The sequence below is a fragment of the Mya arenaria genome, chromosome 3 (assembly GCF_026914265.1).
Source record: "Mya arenaria isolate MELC-2E11 chromosome 3, ASM2691426v1".
Taxonomy (NCBI): Eukaryota; Metazoa; Mollusca; class Bivalvia; order Myida; family Myidae; genus Mya; species Mya arenaria.
In genome coordinates, this window is record NC_069124.1 from 46646034 (window position 1) to 46665364 (window position 19331).

Consider the following 19331-nt stretch of genomic DNA (forward strand, 5'->3'; position numbering starts at 1 on the left):
GGACCCTTCAATGTGCTCACGCCGGGACCCGGAGTATAAACTACTAACACCACCACCGGCCCTATAAGGCCTCTACAGAGGAATAGGTAAAAAACACGGCCCTATGGTCTAACTAATTTAATTCTTTACAAATTAAATAAATTTTGGTATCGTTGTAAAGGAGAAACAACCAGCTTTCAGTAAATGTTTTTGTTCTTAATTACTAGTTTTAAAAAATATGCTAATATTATCTTAAAGTCATCGTAGAAAATCGCGTATTTTCACACAGAGAAACAGGTATGAAAAACACAGCACAGGTTAATTCATGATACCTTTTTAAAGTTTTGCTATTATTGTAAAGAAGGAGCAATCAGCTTTCAGAAAATGTTTTTCGTTTTAAATTCCTACCTTTATAAGTTATGCAAATAATATCTAAAAATCATCGTTGAAATTCGCGTAATACCGCACAGAAGCGCAAGTATGAAAAAACACGGCCCTAGTGTCTAACTATTTTAATACTTTATCAATTTAATATGTTTTTGTATCGTTGCAAATAAGAAATAACCAGCTTTAAGAAAGTGCTTTCGTAATTAATTTTCTGTTGTGAAAAGTAATGATAAAATTGCCTTGAATTCATCTTAGCATTGACACATTTATTTAAATAATTAATTTAACAATATAGTAATTAGATCACAGGGCCGTGTTTTTCATACTTGCGCTTCTGTGCGGTATAAAGCGAATTTCAACGGTGACTATTAGACATTATTTGCGTAACTTATAAAGGTAGGAATTTAAAACCAAAATCATTTTCTAAAAGCTGGTTATTTCAAATTTGCAACGATACCAAAATTTATAAAATTGATGAAGAATTAAAATAGAAAGACACTAGGGCCATGTTTTTCATACTTGCGTTTCTGAAAGATATTACGCAAATTTCGATGGTAACCTTTAGATATTATTTGCGTAGCTTATAATGGAAGGCATTTCAAACCAAAACCATTTTCTGAAAGCTGGTTGTTCTCTCTTTACAATAATACCAAAACTACCAAAAAAGTATCAAGAGAAAAAAGTTAGACCGTGTTTTTCAGACCTGTTACTCTGTGTGAAAATATGCGATTTTCAACGATGACTTTAAGAGAATATTAGCATATTTTTTTTAAATTAGTAATTAAAAACCAAAAACATTTACTGAAAGCTGGTTGTTTCTTCTTTACAACGATATCGAAATTTATTAAATTGGTAAAAAATTAAAACAGTTAGACCCTAGGGCTGTGTTTTTCTTACCTATACCTCTGTAGAGACCTTATAGGGCCGGATTTTATACATACCCCGAGATAGACCTCGTAAATACAATCGTAACAACTCGGCCATGGCCGAAATTTTCTGATTTTTGTAAAATTGTGAACCGCAGCCTTGCAGGTGCCCTTCATGTATATATCGTAATGTTTTGACAGATTGAAATGAAGAAAAACCCTTCAAACTCATAATTATTCGTTGGATATTTATTTTTTTTGTGTACGGAACTAATATAGAATAACATTATCTGGTAATATTTCTTGTTTTTATGATATTTTATAGACGCAATATGCTTTTACCCGAAATCTCGATCGGAATAAATACCCTCTCTTGGTACAAAGTAATTTGTACGTGAAGGATTTGCCATATCAAAAATCATAAAAAAAATCCGTCAATGTAGAATTATTTGGACTAGTAACTCGGCAAGCCTCGTTACCGGGTTACGCGCGAGCCCTCGGTCGGATTGTTCTATCCGTACCGGAAACACATAATAGATACTTATAATCTTGACATTTATTGTTATGAAGTACATAATACATGTTGTGCGGTTAAAATAAAAAGTTTTAATATAATATTAACGCTTTGATAATTAACTAACGTACCTGTATCGCCTGCATCTTGGATGTGATCCGCACTAAATTTGCCAGAACAAAGTTCCCATACTGAAGTACCTTGTTACGATAAAATAATGCTGTTCTGTGAAGTTATTTGACGTCTATGGCACTATGCCGCTAAACCTAGACTATAAAGAGACAGTTTCACTATGGTGACATGAAATAAACACAGAGATTGCAGTATTTGAATTTGAATTTTTAATTATTCCATTATGAAACGATCTCCAGCAGACCATCATACACCCTCTGCAAAGCGCAATTAAAGCAAAAATTTGACGTCCCAGAACTGCAGAATAAATGCATAGAACTAACGGAATAGAATTATAAAACAAACACTATATTACATTACACGTCTCCTGAAATATTCATGCCACTGACAACAAATTTCCTTGCAAAAGTAAAACTTCCCCGCTTATTGTTTTATATTGATCATCAATTAAACTGTCCGACTTCAAATGATGGAAATTTCAAAGTGATGAATTATAAATTTCAAATTATAAAACAGTTTTCCTGTGAGATTTAATACTTGGCTGACAGAGCTAGTTCGTAACAATATCACACATTTATTCGTAAAATCATGAATTATACATTTGTACATTATACAAATGTATACAGTACGGAGTTATTCGATAGCAGAGCTTTTTAAAAAAAACGCCTTTAGTACAAACCTTTCACAACCCACTTGATAAAAAACACACAATTATTGGCACTTAATGTTGTAAGTTTTAATCGTTCTTTTAAAGTTCCCGTCTTGTTAAAAATCAACTTAATACATGACGGTCCAGATCTTTTTATTCCAACCTTAAAATAATAGATACATGAATGTCCAGATAGTTTTTATTCCCACCAATATGAATGTTCATATATTTTATCATCCCGCCTTAAAGAAAACTAAATACATGAATGTCCAGATAGTTTTTATTCCCGCCAATATGAATGTCCAGATTTGTTTTATTCCCGCTAATATGAATGTTCAAATATTTTATCATCCCGCCCCCCCCCCCCCCAAAAAAAAACAACAACAACAACAAATACATGAAAGTCCAGATAGTTTTATCCCCGCCTTAAGAATTAGATACATGGAAGTCCAGATGATTTTATTCCCTCCTTAAAAATATTTATACTGAAGTCCAGATAGTTGTATTACCGCCACTATAGGCATGGGCGTCCTGATAAGTGTATACCCTCTTAAAAAAAACTTGAAGTGGAATGTCCATATTATTTTATTCCCGTCATACATGAATACCCAGAATGCTTCAACTAAATTTAATCCGTCGCAATAGGAATATTTAAATTTCATTAGACAAAGAATTCGAACACCGTCAATGTTGTTGATGCAAAGAAATCGATAGGGCGATTTGCATCAATTAATGTTTACATAATAGTCCTCTTTCAGTTGTCAATATCCGATTTCAACAATTGATTTAATCTGTCCGGGACCAGGTACTGTATGTCATTATATTTTCTGAACACAAAGAGCAAGCTGTCGTGGAATTAGCATTGACGCAATTAAAGACAAAGCACCATGAACAATTGTATGAATGTATTAACAGCGTGTTTGAACTAATCTTCCTCAAACATGTACAATGTACATAATTCCAATGAGCATTCAAGAATAAATGGCGAATGCGAATAGCATAAAAAACAAAGGGCTATAAATCAGGTTAAGTGTGTGTTTTTTTTCTGTATGCATTAAAGTATTTTATTATCCGAAGTGGTGGGACTTGATATTACATTGTAAACAAATGTATATCAATATACTGACCATGACCTTAATGCACAACGGCGCATTCAGTTTAATGACCTTAAGTATTTTAGTATCCGGAGTAGTTGGGCTTGATATTGTGAACAAATGTATACCAATATACTGGCCATGGCCTTCATGGACAACGGCGCAGTAAGTTTCGTGACCTTTGGCCGAGTGTCCAAATGTCTAATAGCATGTAGCCCCATAACCTGTTTTTCACGTTCGGCGGCTTTTTTTCTAGGCAATCGAGGGGTTAAAGCTGCACTCTCGCAGATTGAAGGTTTTGACAACTTTTTTTTTTGGTCTTGGAACGAGCCAATTTTGGCAAAAAATCCATGGAAACTATTTATATAAGACTGCTGACAAAAATTAGATCGCAGATTTTTATATTTAAGTTCAAAAAATGATGTTTTATGATTTTTTCCTAAACCGTTTATGGACAGCAGTCTTATATAGCTGGCTTCCATGGATTTTCGCAAAAATTGGCTTGTTCCAAGACAAAAAATAAAACAGTTGTCAAAACGTTCAATCTTTTAGATTGCAGCTCTAAGTGGGAGTATGAGTGCATCTTTAAATAATAATTTACAATAAAATTCCATTTGAACTTTTGGTGATATTCTATCATTAAAACAAACATTTTGTTAACAGTTCACACAAATTGTTTAATTGTTTCGATGTCCGACCTCATAAAACGTTAACGAGCCCTTTTAAAGCAAATATTGTGAGCATTCCTGTGATGGTCTTGAAAGGTTATTAACTTCAGACCATTGATAATGTTTTGCACGATTTTGCAAACCATCAAAGGTCATAAATGACTAGTTATTACAGTTGTACAGGATTGTGGGTCTTACTAGAGATGTGCATATTGTCCCTCCTGTAATCATGCGCACAGATTTGTATGTGAATTTTTTTAAATGATTGTTGTGTTATGGCCATGGTAAAGGTTATTTTTACGACGCCGCCGAAGAGATCGAGGCCAGTACAATACCTTTGAAAACAACATGTGTGTCAAACGAACCGGGAAACTATCGTCCGATATCCATTCTCAATACTTTATCAAAAATATTTGAACAACATATTGCGTCTCAGTTGCAAATGTTTTTTAAGAGAACGGATATTATACACAAAAATCAGTCGGGTTTCCGTCCAAATCACTCATGTCAGACTGCATTAACCCATCTTATAGATACATGGTTGAAGGGTATAGACAGTGGTGATTATGTAAGGGCCATGTATCTTGATCTCCGAAAAGCATTTGACTTAGTTCTTAGTGAGAAATACTCTTACACAAACTTTAACTTTATCACGTCACAGAAAGGTCTATGAAGTTATTAAGGTCCTATCTGACTAACAGGATGCAATTTGTGAAAGGGAACAACATTAATTCTGAGAAAATGAAAACTATGTCGGGTGTCCATCAAGGATTAATACTCGGTCCCTTACTTTTTCTAATATACATCAATGATATGCCTTTAATTTCTTCCAATTCATGTATTGACTTATATGCTGATGATTCCACGTTATACAAAATAGGTCCAAGTATATTGAGCATTCAATCAGATCTACAAAAAAGTCGTAATAGTGTGAACTGCTGGTGTAAGACAAATACTATGCCAATCCATCCATCAAAAACCAAATGTATGATTATATGTACATGTACTAATTATAAGGCAAAACATGCATTGCAACTTGAACTATCAATAGATGGATTGTCAGTAGAAAACGTGAAATGTCAAAAGGTCCTCGGGGTGCATGTTGATCAGACATTGTCATGGCATACACATGTTAATACTGTAGTGAATAAGCTCAATTCAAAATTGGCACTTCTAAGAAGAATAGCATATTACCTAACAGACGAGATGAAATTATTGTATTATAATGCATATATCATGTCAAACATGGAGTACTGTTGTAGTGTCTGGGGACTTGCACATTCCTCAGATAACACAAAAATCACTAATATTCAGAAAAGAGCGATTAAGCTAATAATGAAGTCGGGAACTAGCCACTGTGGAAACATATTCAAACAGTCAGGGTTGCTATCTTTTGAAGAAAGGTGCTATTATCATCTTTCATTACTTGTTTTCAAAAGCATGAAATGTTTGACTCCTTCGTACTTCACATAATTGTTAACATTTGCCAAAAATGAGCACTATACAGCTTGCGTTCTTCGGAAAACAAGGATCTGTTTGTTGTAAAACCTAGAATAAACTATATTAAAAATACATTTGCCTATAAAGCAATGAAAATTTGGAATTCTCTTCCTACATACATTAAATGTCAAGATAAGCTACCAGCCTTTAAACATGCATTAAAGGCTACTTATTGGCAGAATAATTTTATCACATGAAAAAAAATCTTGACACTATTTAATTCACATTATAATAAATAGTTCATTGTTTACAATGTGTTAATGTACGTATATGACATTCTTGCAACAACTTGTAACGGATACTACCAAACATGTAAAGGTTGAAAATATATTGATTGAATGTGGTTTTACTGAATATATCTACATTATTTACAGTATGAAATTATTGTAATTTATAATCGTCATATTAAACTGAGTTGTGTTTGTCGAAGAAATGTATGATAGTGATAGTGTGATTGTATGTTTTGTATGTTGCTTAATATGTAACTTAGTATATGTGTTTTTGTAATACTTTTCGTGTGAAGACCATGCTGTAAATAAGTAGTATGTCTGTAATGATTGTACACTTAGTATGTAACCTTCGTTATATAAAGTTGTTATTATTCTAATCATTATGTCCTCGAAGCGCAGCATGTGGACTATTGTATAAAGACGTTTCAAGAAAAAATGCAGCAATTATGAATGATTCAACAATGTTAACTTGACATTTTAGACAAACATTTCAAATTTGGAACTGCAGCCAAATATATCATGAGCCTGTTGACTGTGACCTTGACCTTTAAACACCCTCCCCAATTAGGGGTCATACTATTAAAGGGCAACCTATCACTGAAGTTCTATAGCCATAAGTCAAACCGAAATTGAGTTACGCCGATAAAGTATTCCAGAGTGTTGACCATGACCTTTGACCTACTAACCTCCAAAGAGTTGTCACCTACAGGTCAAGGTCAACTGCTGAAGTATCTGGTCCTAGGTCAAATCGTTTTCGAGCTATTATGCAGACACGATCTGGTATGCCAACCTCAGAGACACCTACCAAGACCTACCTACCGACATTGCAAACCTATAGGATGCTGTTTTTTTAAGTGCATATAAACAGACAAGCTGTATATGTTCATGAATGAAACAAAATCAGACACAGTAAATTGTAACATTTATTTGTCAATATAATACAAGCAATGCATCTCTGCTACCAACAAATGAAATACAGCCTTAAATAGAAAAATCCCAAACTTAGACTTGAAAGATGGTTATCATACCTATTCTATTTCATTTTATATTGATCATCATAATATGGCAAAAAAAACGCACCAACTGTCAAGAAATTGCTTATACTAGTAGAGGCCATCTCATCAATGAGACTATGACCAAAGAAAATAAAGTCATCAATTTCAATCAAATATTAAGTGGTTGTCGCAAGTTGAACTGACAGTTGTGCTTGCAAAATCAGAAACTCTTCGCCTTAAGTGAGCAATACCCTCTAAGTTTTGAAGTATATGTTTTAATACTCTGAAATATTGAATTTGAAATAGCTATCCTACGATACCTGCAGTGATAAGATGGCAACACAAGGCATACTTTTCTGTAATTTTGAAATGGCAGCGTTTAAATTCTGGGCTGGTATACAGTATTTGTCTTAATTGGATCTAAGAATGATGTAGCTAATCGGATTACTTGTTATTAATAACTGACCAATAGAGTGAATGAAGTCAATGATGCATAAGAGTTGCTTAATTTGAATATTGAGTACAACCTCAGGGCCAACCTATGAGGTGTAAGATAGAGCATTTCATTTTATTTACAATTTATCAATTTGTACATAATAAAAATTTATTTTAAATGAAAATATTCAATTTTACAAAATATCCGCTATCAAGAATGAAGGCAGCTTTGAAATTTGCTGAAAAATTGACAAACATTAAGTAAAACTGACAACATAAACATTATATATATATATGTATATTCAAGAAATAAATAAATAAACTCACAAACTATTTAAAAATAACAAATACATTACATATTAAGCACACAAATTTGTTCAAATGAATACCATGATACATCAGCAATATGAACATTGAAATACAACAATATGTACAATGAAACTATAAATAACACAGCCTACATGTATATAGACAAAAATCACATTCTAAACGGAAAACCTGAATCCTGTAGGAATAAAAATTATGACAATTGCAGTACAGAAATAAGTTTTAAAGCTGCATTCTCACAGATTGAAAGTTTTGACATTTTTTTATATTTTTTTTTTTTGTCTTGGAATGAGCCATTTTTTGCGAAAATGCATGAAAACCAGTGATATAAGACTGCTGACAAAAAATTAGATCACAAGTTTTCATATTTACATTCAAAAATTGATGTTTTATGCATTTTGTTAAAGCGTCAGTAACGTTTTGGCCATTAAACATTAATTTTCCAACAGAAATATGAAAAACTGCAATCTGATCTTTTGTCAGCAGTCTCATTTCCATAAAAAATTGGCTCATTCCAAGACACACAAAAATTTGTCAAAACCATTAGTCAGTAAGAGTACAGCTTTAAGGACTTCAACTGGAAAATTTTCATCATCAAAATTAATGCCATCAGAATTTCAATAGTTCAACTGAATGTAAAAAAAGAACAAGTTTTTTTTCATCAAAATCTGGAATGATTTTTTTTGTTTTTCAAGGGGAGATCATTTTAATATTTTTGGCAGCAACTACATTTGTAAGATGTAGTATCTTACTGATATCAATCAGAAATGAAATAATTTCATATAAATTCCTTTAGTTTTTGGTTTGTTAAAATATGCAAGTTAAGAGAGTAAGAGAGATAACTCTTACATATCTTTATTCAACAGGATGAAATTACATAAGCAGTTACTGCCCATGGTGGATTTCAGTGTTACAATATATACAAATTTGGCACCATTGAAAAACATGCTTATTCTTGCATAATCACATTCAGTTTTGCAGGCAATTTGTCATACAAACATACGTTCATAACCTTAGGGCAGTTTTCACAAACTTGCGTTGTGGACGTTCTTTATTTTACAGATTGAAATGCATGTTTATTTGCAAACAGTTCTAATGGTAAGTAAATGAAGAGGTTACAATGTTTGATGTCATGTTTTCATTGACCAAATGTTTCAAATAGATCAAAATTGAGTAAAAGACAAATTTGTAACAATCTCATAATAATCATCAGCAGCAGCAAATGTATAAAACTGGAGAACATGTCCACAAGTTATTCTCAGCTAGTGTGCTCATTAAGCATTTTGATTGGTCAATATTAATTGTTGGATAAATATTGACCAATCAATTAATCTTTTGGCCAAATTTAACCAAACCAAAGACTTAACTGGTTCAATACAATTGGCTGCCAATTAATTAACATACAATTCTTCCGGATAACAAATTCAATGATACATGTTATTCACTGACATATATTTAGACAACTCGCTTTTATATATCTTATAACACACTTTCACAAAGTATAATACAGCATAGTTATTACAAATACAGAATTTCATTCACCGGAAACATACCTGCAAGAGTCATCACACACATTATTGGCTCGTTGGTTATAAACTTTGTTCAAGTTAACAATGTTGTTAAACCATCGTTGTTAACTTTTAATCGTTACCGCATTTACACTTTTGATCTGCTGTATTTCTGCTAAAATTTGGTGCAACTGTCTCAGCTGTACTTTTTAATATTTAAATATGTGAGTATACCACCAAATATTTCACATTTAAAAGTTAACGATATCTTTTCGCGTTGTTAAATTTAACCAATTTATGGACTATCAGCCCAATATTGGACAGATGACTCAGAACTTTGAAAAAAGTAAACAATATTGTTAATGGCATCTTTTTTAACGTGGAATATTTATTGATGTACTGATAATTTTAAATGAAACAAACACAGCTGTAACAGTTGCCTCAAAAAGTATAAGAAGTACTGCAAATAACGAGAATGTCCATGAAACTTCCTGTGTAGCGAAGATTTGAAAGTTAACAATGATGACGTTAAAAATGTTGTTAACTTTAACGAAGTTCCCAACAATCAGCATGTTATATATAAGCCGTTTTCACAATTCAGCAACTAATCTTATGGATGGAGTGAAGTTTGGTCCCATGAAGTATTTATTTTACATAAAGATTTGACACATGATTAATAAATGAATGGCTTTAAAGTAATCACAATTTTCTGTGATAGGGAATAGAAGGTTACCATCTACAAAGTTGTTCAAGCAAGAAATTGCATAAATCAAGACATGTGATCGTTAATTTACTGCAAGTACAACTAAAAACATAATTAATAAAATTCCACAATCGATAGAAAAGAAATAATTGCATATTCTGACGATTACATGCAATGTTTTACACAATTTTGAAAACAAAATAGCAAATAATTTCCTAACCAAGCTACAATATCATAACATTAAATATAATTATTTAGCACAAAGAAGTGAAAAAAATCAACAGAATATAATTGAACACTATTGCTCTTTTCACATAAGACACATATTTGTTTTCTACATATTCACAAATTAGTTAAACTGTATTCAAAATGTAATCGGAACACTGTGGCCATTTTCCATTGAAATCGACCTTGGATGTATACCAGTGTACAGTCATGTAGAGGTAGTTTGGTAAAATAAATAATCATATTGTTAATAAGTTGTATTGTTTTAACATGTAATTTGTATTACTTAGTTCAAATTGTTTCCCAGTGAAGTGTCTTTTTGCATAAATAATTTAGATTCATAAAGAGTAAAGTCCTTAGACATAACAACTAAGTTAAAATTACTACGCAATCTCCTTGCAGCGTAGTTAAATGTAAAGAATTCTGACATTGTAAACTACCCATATTCATCAGAGGTTGTTTTCTATTGAAAATAACTAAGGTGTTCCGATTGCGCAAAATGATTTGAATTCTCAAGATCATACAGTAGTTTCAGTGTGGCTTTTCCCCTTACTGGCAGAATGGTCATCTGAATCACTTTTATCTGACTTAATAGGCAGTTTTGAGACAGGACATAACACAGTCTCACTCCGCAGACTGGCACCTGAAGTTGACTGGTTTGCCGGCTGTGTTAGCGAGTCCCTCAATTCACCACTGTCCTGTTTTGCCATGGACTGGTTGTCCTGATCATTTTCATTGAACACATTGTAACTTGTCGACAAGGTCACAGTCTCACGACCCGACCTTGGCGTAGAGGAAATTTGAAACGAGTCCTCACTTTTCTCCGAAAGCCCATTGGATTTCAGACTTGCAGAAAGTTCAACACTTTCTTCTATGCAGTGCGAGTCTGTGTTCAAAGATTCGGTTGTCGAAACAAACATCTTGTCATTGTCAACATTTTCCCCACTGTCAATATCAGCAGTGATTAATTTACGTCGAGACTGTTTCTCTGAACTAGATTTGCTGCGTGGAATTCTGCTCGCAGGTTCCACTCCCTCGTGACTATTGTCCATCTCTACACACCATGACTGGGACATTTTTCCCACTGTTTTCCCAGTCATCCTTGTTGGACTAGGGGAACTAGACTGGGTACCAGGAGACCAAGATTTCGTCAGTGGGTTTTGATTCTGTTTCGCAAGAGGGCTGGTTGCTCTCTGGTTTTGCTTGGCCTCATCAATAAGGTAATTCCCAGAACGGCGTTTCAATTTCTTCTCCTCTCTGTCGTCTACACTGGAAGACAGTGTACGCCTGTATCCAGGGCTCTTCGATGGACTCCCTTCTGAGCCATTGGGCGTGCGAAGCTTACGCCCAAACACCGGAGAGCCCAACTCACTTGTGGGTGACATTCCAAGTTTCTGGTAGAATGCAGCTTCCTGTGTGCCCACATCAGACTCACTGAACGACTCGGAGAGTTTCCACATGAGTTCTTCATATTCCATGGAGAGTCGCTTGTTCGCGCGAGATTCCTTGTCATACTTCCGCATCAGGCTTTGACATCTCTCATGAAGCGTCCTGCAAAAAAGATGATTAAAATTAATCAGATAATCCAAAGTTCAGAACTCCTTTATGGCCAAAAGTTCTGGTGTTTACTTATTTAAAACTGTAAGCCAGAAACTGCCTTATTTTAACTTAGCATATTGAAATTTGACACTATGACGTGACATCAGTGGAGTGGTTTATGACCGTATTTCACTAGATGGAATACAGGCCAACGTACTTGTTATGCACAACTTGTATTGTTTGCATATATATTACACATATATATGACAGATAACCATAACTTGCAGCACATACTTTTCATGATCTGTCTTCATGCTGATTATGGCCTCCAAGTTTTCTTTCTTCTGGTGCAGGCTGATGATTTTCTCCTGGGCAACTGGCAACTCCTCAAGCTGCATGAAATATATAACAATCATGTTTGAAATACATTGGCGATATTTTGAATAACAGCTCCATCATCTGACAATATATGACCATCATGTTTAAAATACATTGGCGATATTTTGAATAACAGCTCCATCATCTGACAATATATGACCATCACGTTTAAAATACATTGGCGATATTTTGAATAACAGCTCCATCATCTGACAATATATGACCATCACGTTTAAAATACATTGGCGATATTTTGAATAACAGCTCCATCATCTGACAATATATGACCATCACGTTTAAAATACATTGGCGATATTTTGAATAACAGCTCCATCATTTGACAATATATGACCATCACGTTTAAAATACATTGGCGATATTTTGAATAACAGCTCCATCATCTGACAATATATGACCATCATGTTTAAAATACATTGGCGATATTTTGAACAACAACTCCATCATCTGACAATATATGACCATCATGTTTAAAATACATTGGCTATATTTTGAACAACAGCTCCATCATCTGACAATATATGACCATCATGTTTAAAATACATTGGCGATATTTTGAACAACAGCTCCATCATCTGACAAATGCATACATGAAATATCTGCGCAGGATCCATGCATCCATGTATCTTATTTTAAAGTTAGAATTCAGGTAGCATATTAATTTGTGTGAAAGTTTGTTTTTATACTTTCTACAATGCCAAATGATCCAAATTACGTTTTTATTATGCTTTCAGTTTGTATGAATTACATATGTAATAGAAATTAGTTTCTGTCATATATAATTATTTGATGTACAGAAAAAAAAAGAGTAGTTACGCTGTACATAATTTTATTCCTAAACCAAATTTCATCAACAAAAAAGGAAACAAAAATATCTTGCCCGCATTTCTACAACAAAACAGTGCTCAGGTTTGAGGACAGAAATTTTTGAAGAGAGAAAAAACATGTAGTTATTACTGCTGTTCGATAACGCTGCTAAATTAATTCCAAATATGAGGCGAGTAAAAATGCATTAGTTTTATTAAGTAACTGGAGCGTGAATGATATAGAACAAAATACACCATTTCTGGGTTGGTAATCAGTATCAGCCTTAATTGGATCTAAGAATGATGTAGCTAATCGGATTACTAGTTATTAATAACTGACCAATAGAATGAATGGAGTCAATAAAGTATGACCATAAGATGAACTTAAGTTTAATATTGAATACCACCTCTGCACTGTTTCTAAAATTGACCAGAAAACATTAAAACCATACCTTTTTGGCGAGCTCAGTATTGTGAGTTTTGAGTTTACTGATTTCAGCATTCCTCATCTCAAGCACGGTCTTTAAGCTCTCTATCTCCTTAGGTAAGTTCTTGTATGGCGCCAGTGCACACTGAAATGAGAACAATACAGTGACAATATTGTCCAAAAATAAAGTAGTGAAAAGCTGTGATAAGCTGGCCTCAATTTCTTGAAACTTCTTAAACCGAACAGGCTTAAGTAGCTTATTTCAATGAGTCAAACTTAACGTACTTAAATGGTTTATCTCTTTTATCATAAACATAATGTTCTAGAAATTAGGGCCTAAGATCAGCTTTTCTAAAACCTTTCTACTTATCTTTGGTGCAGCTCATACGTGTATTGAAACTGACTGAATTGAAACTGACTGACTGATACATGTTTTGTAATTTGCATTTATGAAAACAATTTAATTACATGCTTAGTCAAAAATCTGAAGTTCAAAAGACCATTTGCCTTATTTTTTCAAAATGCTGTTTTATCCATGTGAACATCCATACAGCTACTTTCATTTTATAATCGGAGTCCCTTTGAAGGACATAACACAGCAGCGAACTCAGTTGGATTTGGTCTCACTCCTACATCATACCCCCAATATCAGGGTTTAGCTGAAGAATTATGGAAGGGTCTGCACCTTGCCCTTTTTCATTAGCACCCTTCTGGTCTCATGGAGACCAGCATGGGTTCGACCCTTCTGCCTTCATAGCATTAAATGCTCAAGACTGTCAAACATTTCTTTAAACTAACAAGTTAATAAGTTTAATAAGTTTAAAACTCATAATAAAATCACAAATACATCACAATTTACATATCTGGCAGTTTTCTGCAAAATTCTTAATGCTCGAAATTCTTCAAAGCTGGATTAAATGTGTGGTTTTTACCCTTAGCCCCCTGTACCTTTTCTGCAAAAATTCTGGCTAAAACTCAGTATATACAGTATATACACATAACCCCCAAATATCTGTACACATACCTGCACTTTAAAATCTGAGTCCCGCTGCAAGGCATCCTCACAGTGGCGGGCTCGTTCCCGGAGTCGTTCACACTCCGACCTCAATGTATCCACCTTCTCAGACAGGGTGACCTTTATACCATCAAACCTGCTCGTGATGTCCTCAAGCTTGTCCTGGTGCTGCTTGTGCAATTCTGCAAAGGAGACAATTGTTAAATACCCCATTAACATTTGATAGGATAATCATACCTTTTGATTAGGCCATAAAAAAGACTTCTGGTTCAGGTTTCCCGAAGCTGCCTATGAAATAGGTGCCAACCCTACCAATTTTATAGTCCATCAGTCCAACACCCCCTCCCCACAAAAAACATTTATTTATTTTTTTGCTAGTGTGTTTCTTAATATACAGTCCTTTCCTAAATTATGACAGTAATGTTCTTACATAAAGCCTTGTAAAAAAACAAAATAAAAGAGTTTTTGGGCAAGATGTAACCCAAACCACACAATTATTTCTTAGGCCTTAGCATTGATCTTGGCACTGTTTTTATGTAGTGATTATATAACATGCACATGTTTTTATTTTTTATATGATCGTATACATTTGTACTTTGGCAATAAAGTTTATTAATTCCCCTGATAAAACTGTTTATATCATAAATGATTTCACCATATTAAAAAAAAAAATCATTGTATATATTCTCCATTTATAAATTTTGCGATTTCAAGAATGAAGAGTGCTGAAAATGCATGCACAATACAGTGAGTGACATGCATTAAGTACTGTAAATTATCAATAGTAACTATATTAGTAATTATGATACATACATAACAGAATTTGGTCCGCCAGTGTCTTGCACTGAGTACTGACTACCTCCTACACACCACCCCTACCCCTAACTAATTTGGTCCACAATGGACTGCACCGAATACCGACTTCAACCTACACACATGTTCCCCTACCCCTAACTGATTAGGTCCGCCAGTGTCTTGCACTGAGTACTGACTACCTCCTACACACACGTTTTCTACCCAATACAAAATTGGTCTACCACTGACTACACTGAGTACTGACTACAATAATCATCCCCCTATAACCTACCCCGCATATGTCGCACCACCGTCAGCAGTGGCTTGGAGTTCCCATTCACATCTGTGGTCATTTTTCTTTCCGGCACATTGTCGACTTTAACAACCTCCATCCTACCACTCTCCAATTCACTTATCACCACCACATCATCAGCTTTTATCAATCTTAGTTCTGGTTCTGTCTTCATTATCTCCTAAGTTTCACCATTTATTCACCATTTCCATCATATATCTTGTTTTGTTTCAAATTCCGTCAGCAGCCTAAGTCAGCTATTTTTCAATTAATTTTTATTGTGTTTTGGTATTTTTATCAAGTGTAAATGCTTGCATTTTCTGATGTAAAAAATCCTGTCAGATGCAACCTTATTATAAAAAGACAAACAAAATAGTCTGATATTTCCAAAATGAATGAATTTCAAAGTGAGGCTTAGAAATTTTGGAAGAATTCAATAAGTTCCAAATAATTATTTGTACAAAATGAAGTCAAGTGCAAAATGAAATCAAGTAAAAAAATTGCGACCTTTGCAAATTTCAAATGTCACTGTTACACTTCACTGGAAGATCGGTAAAGTTTATATCCAATTATTTACAAAACTGATTTAATTCTCTTCAATATTTCTAACTGATCAGTGATCAGTTTCACCATGAATTCATACCTTAAATTTACCGTCATTGATCACGAAAATGGCAGATATCTTTTCGTCCCAAGTACCGAGAGTAGGAGGGATATGTACATTGGCAGATAAAGATTTTATTTTATTTGGCAGCAAGCCCTGGCTATTAAATTTTGTCACATATACGAAGGATCGTTTCACAGACAAGAGTCACTTTTGATAACCAATTGTAAAACAAATTTATGATACAGACCCTTACATGGCCAATCATTACAAAAGATGGATGGGTCAATTAGATTATACAAAACATCTTAACATTACAAGGAGCTTTCTGGAGATTTGTTCAATGAACATGAATTATGTTCTTTGATTAAAGTTTCTTGTAGGCTGATTTTTTAGTCTAGCATGTTCTAATCTAATTTTCGCGCGGGCTATTTTGTTCGCATTTTGACAGAAAACTTTGAAAACATATTATTCTAAAAGTGTTATTTGTAATGTGACCATAAAAGTTCAAGTTATTTAAGGATTTGCTTCCAATGTTGCGTGCATTCATGCAGCATGAAAAATCTTGAAAAATGTGCAAAATCGCGTTTATACTGCATGAACTCACGAATCAATCCTCATATTTTCATTATCTTAATATTTTGTAGTAATAATGATTTCAATTTTTATAATTTTCACATTATCAAAAAATTATCTTGATTTTTTTATTCAATGTTTTAAATATGCATGACCCAGGTCTTTCTTGTGAAACACTGTCTTTACAGAGGTCATGCACAAAAGGTTGATCGTTTCATGCATAATCAACACAAAAATATCAAGTGCGAATGTAAATATGTGACATAAAAGAGTATACATATACCATTACAAATCTCAGCACACACCCTTATAGACAAATAGATTATATGCCGTTAATACAAAAAAGCACTAAAAAAATACAAATAAATAAGGTGTTGGTACCTTGGAGCAGACGATGATTAACCCCTCCCTTAATATATCCAAACATTGGCCCAATTGGGGTATTTGTCACATTCCAGCAAAAGCTTTTACTCTTTTTTCAACAATTTAATAATTTCCAAGGTTAATTTTCTCTGAAATATTTTTAGGTGTCCTATACGGAAAAAAAATGCTGTAAGAGACTTTGTTTGTTGACTCGAAGCTAATGAGGTATGTTATACTGGAAGACTGAATAATTCAGGAAAACTTCAGTCAATCTGTCCAGTTTCTACTCTCAAGGGACCAAATCTATGTGTGGGAATCAATCGAAGCTATACTAATATGTTAGTTAAATACATGTAGGTTAGCTTGAATATTAATCAAGGAATTTTATATGTATATACATTGTACAGAATAATGTCTAAGGTGAGCCTCAACATTGTTATATTCTTACTAACATGTACTCATATATTCAACTAATTTCACCTTATATGGTCGTAACTGTGGTCAATCAATCAAGGTTACAGACTCAAGACAGGGGGAGTTCCAAATCGGGCAGACACATGGTGTTAATCTCTCTGCCCTCCAGCAATGTGAGACCAGATGACTGCTACATTATGACAGTTGTAGGGCCTCACTGGATGTAAAATGCGATTTGAACGCCATTTAAAAAAAAAAGTTTTTAAAAGTGGTAGATTTTGTCAGGACAGTGGTAGAGCAGTAGGGGGTCTCAAAAGCATTAGATTTTACCTACCACAAAAGTTTCTAATCTAATTTTAAGTTCAATCTTTGCATATGGCCCCGCTAACTAAAACTTGATTCTGGCATACTAATATTTATAGATCTAATTGCTAACTAAAATTTACATTTTTTCATATGTTTACTTGCACTCACATTCATTCCATTTCAAATTTATTGCGTAGATAACCCACACAATTGTGAATGAAAAACCTTCAGTTTGCATTCAGAAAGTAAATTAGAGCCACACCTTTTTGTCATAAAGTCAAATTCAAAATTAAATATTGTCACAATGTCTCAATTTAAATTGCTAACAGAACGCCTTATGACATAACAGACGTATTTTTGATAGTATAAAATCCTTCAAATAAAATCCTTCAAATAATTCTTTTATTCAAGGACACATTCAAATGATATTAAGAAAAGTTTCATATATGACTGCACATTAAACACTTTGGTAACAAGCCAACAATTGACCTTTTTATCACTCAATATTTATCTATCATTTCGTGGTGTATCAATTTGAATTGGAACTTTGAATATTCACAATAAGCAATTTATTTAATCAAAAGAAAAACAACAAGTATACTGCAAAGATACGCCACATATGCTCTTTAGTGGTCAAATTAATATTTTGTCCAATAAGAATGCAGTATTTCTCAAATTTTCCAATACATTTATTTCAGTAAATCAACAGTCAGCCTTTATTGGCTTTAATCAGGTGAAGCAGTAGATAACAGCAGTGGCTGGCCCAGTTTGAGGGTAGTCTAAACAATAGTATGTAGATCACTAAATAACTTTTTAGTATGTATATACAACTGAGTTGCATCAAGCCATTTATTTTTGTTAAAGAACATATCATTGTTACATTACCAATAATTATATTTCATTTGAAAGTTACAAACAGGAAAAGATTTATTACATATATAGAAAAACTGTATTACACATATTCGAAAGGAAAACTATCCTGATCTTGACCTAAGAAACCAAACCGATGCTGATCTATGTAAATGTGCAATGTATCAACAAATAATTAAGAAATAATTAAGTCCTAAAACTTTCCAAACAGCAGAACCAAAAATCCATCTTAATACATATAATGATACCTAAGACATTGTACAATGTATATTGATTTGAAGATACTTAATTAACCAGCTGATACTTGGCTTTATTTAATCCAATCAATGCCCTATATAATGATAACATTCAAATATCCCGCGAGCTGTTACACAAACTGATTTGGATTTACGTCAACTTTTACTTTTGAGCTTTCATTGAAATCTGAATGTCAAGTTCTCAGTTCACCTTTGTAATAAACTTTTAAAAACACTCATTCTAGCAAACCTTTTCTACACGATCGAAACTAACTGACAATGAATAACATGTGCAAATTTGTCCCAAATCACAGTGTGTGTGTATGTGTGTCCATCATGGAAGCACCATACAACATCAATAGCTTAACCACCCTTACGTCAATTGGAAACAAGATGTATGTATAACATTAATTGGTATACAAGTATATAAACATGTCGACCAGATATGAAATTATCCATTTTTTTAGCTTAACATTAAAC

The 19331-nt window shown here is 33.5% G+C and overlaps 2 protein-coding genes across 6 annotated transcripts in view; both read right to left on the minus strand.

The window, feature by feature from the left end:
- The window catches only part of LOC128226688 (uncharacterized), a 37330-nt gene extending 34179 nt beyond the window's left edge, over positions 1-3151 (minus strand). The window contains exons 1-3 of the mRNA XM_052936668.1: positions 3128-3151; positions 2558-2690; positions 1878-2017 (exon numbers count right to left, since the gene is read on the minus strand). Coding sequence (XP_052792628.1) covers positions 1878-1892 — 15 coding nt within the window. The 5' untranslated portion in view covers positions 1893-2017; positions 2558-2690; positions 3128-3151. The remainder of the gene's footprint in view (positions 1-1877; positions 2018-2557; positions 2691-3127) is intronic.
- A 3778-nt stretch (positions 3152-6929) lies between these two features.
- LOC128227127 (CAP-Gly domain-containing linker protein 1-like) overlaps positions 6930-19331 on the minus strand; it is an 87771-nt gene continuing 75369 nt past the window's right edge. For all 5 annotated transcript variants that reach the window (XM_052937352.1, XM_052937353.1, XM_052937354.1 and 2 more), the window contains 4 exons: positions 14405-14577; positions 13406-13525; positions 12046-12143; positions 6930-11763 (listed from right to left, as the gene is read on the minus strand). In XM_052937352.1, the coding sequence (XP_052793312.1) occupies positions 10731-11763; positions 12046-12143; positions 13406-13525; positions 14405-14577 (1424 nt within the window). In that variant the 3' untranslated portion in view covers positions 6930-10730. The remainder of the gene's footprint in view (positions 11764-12045; positions 12144-13405; positions 13526-14404; positions 14578-19331) is intronic.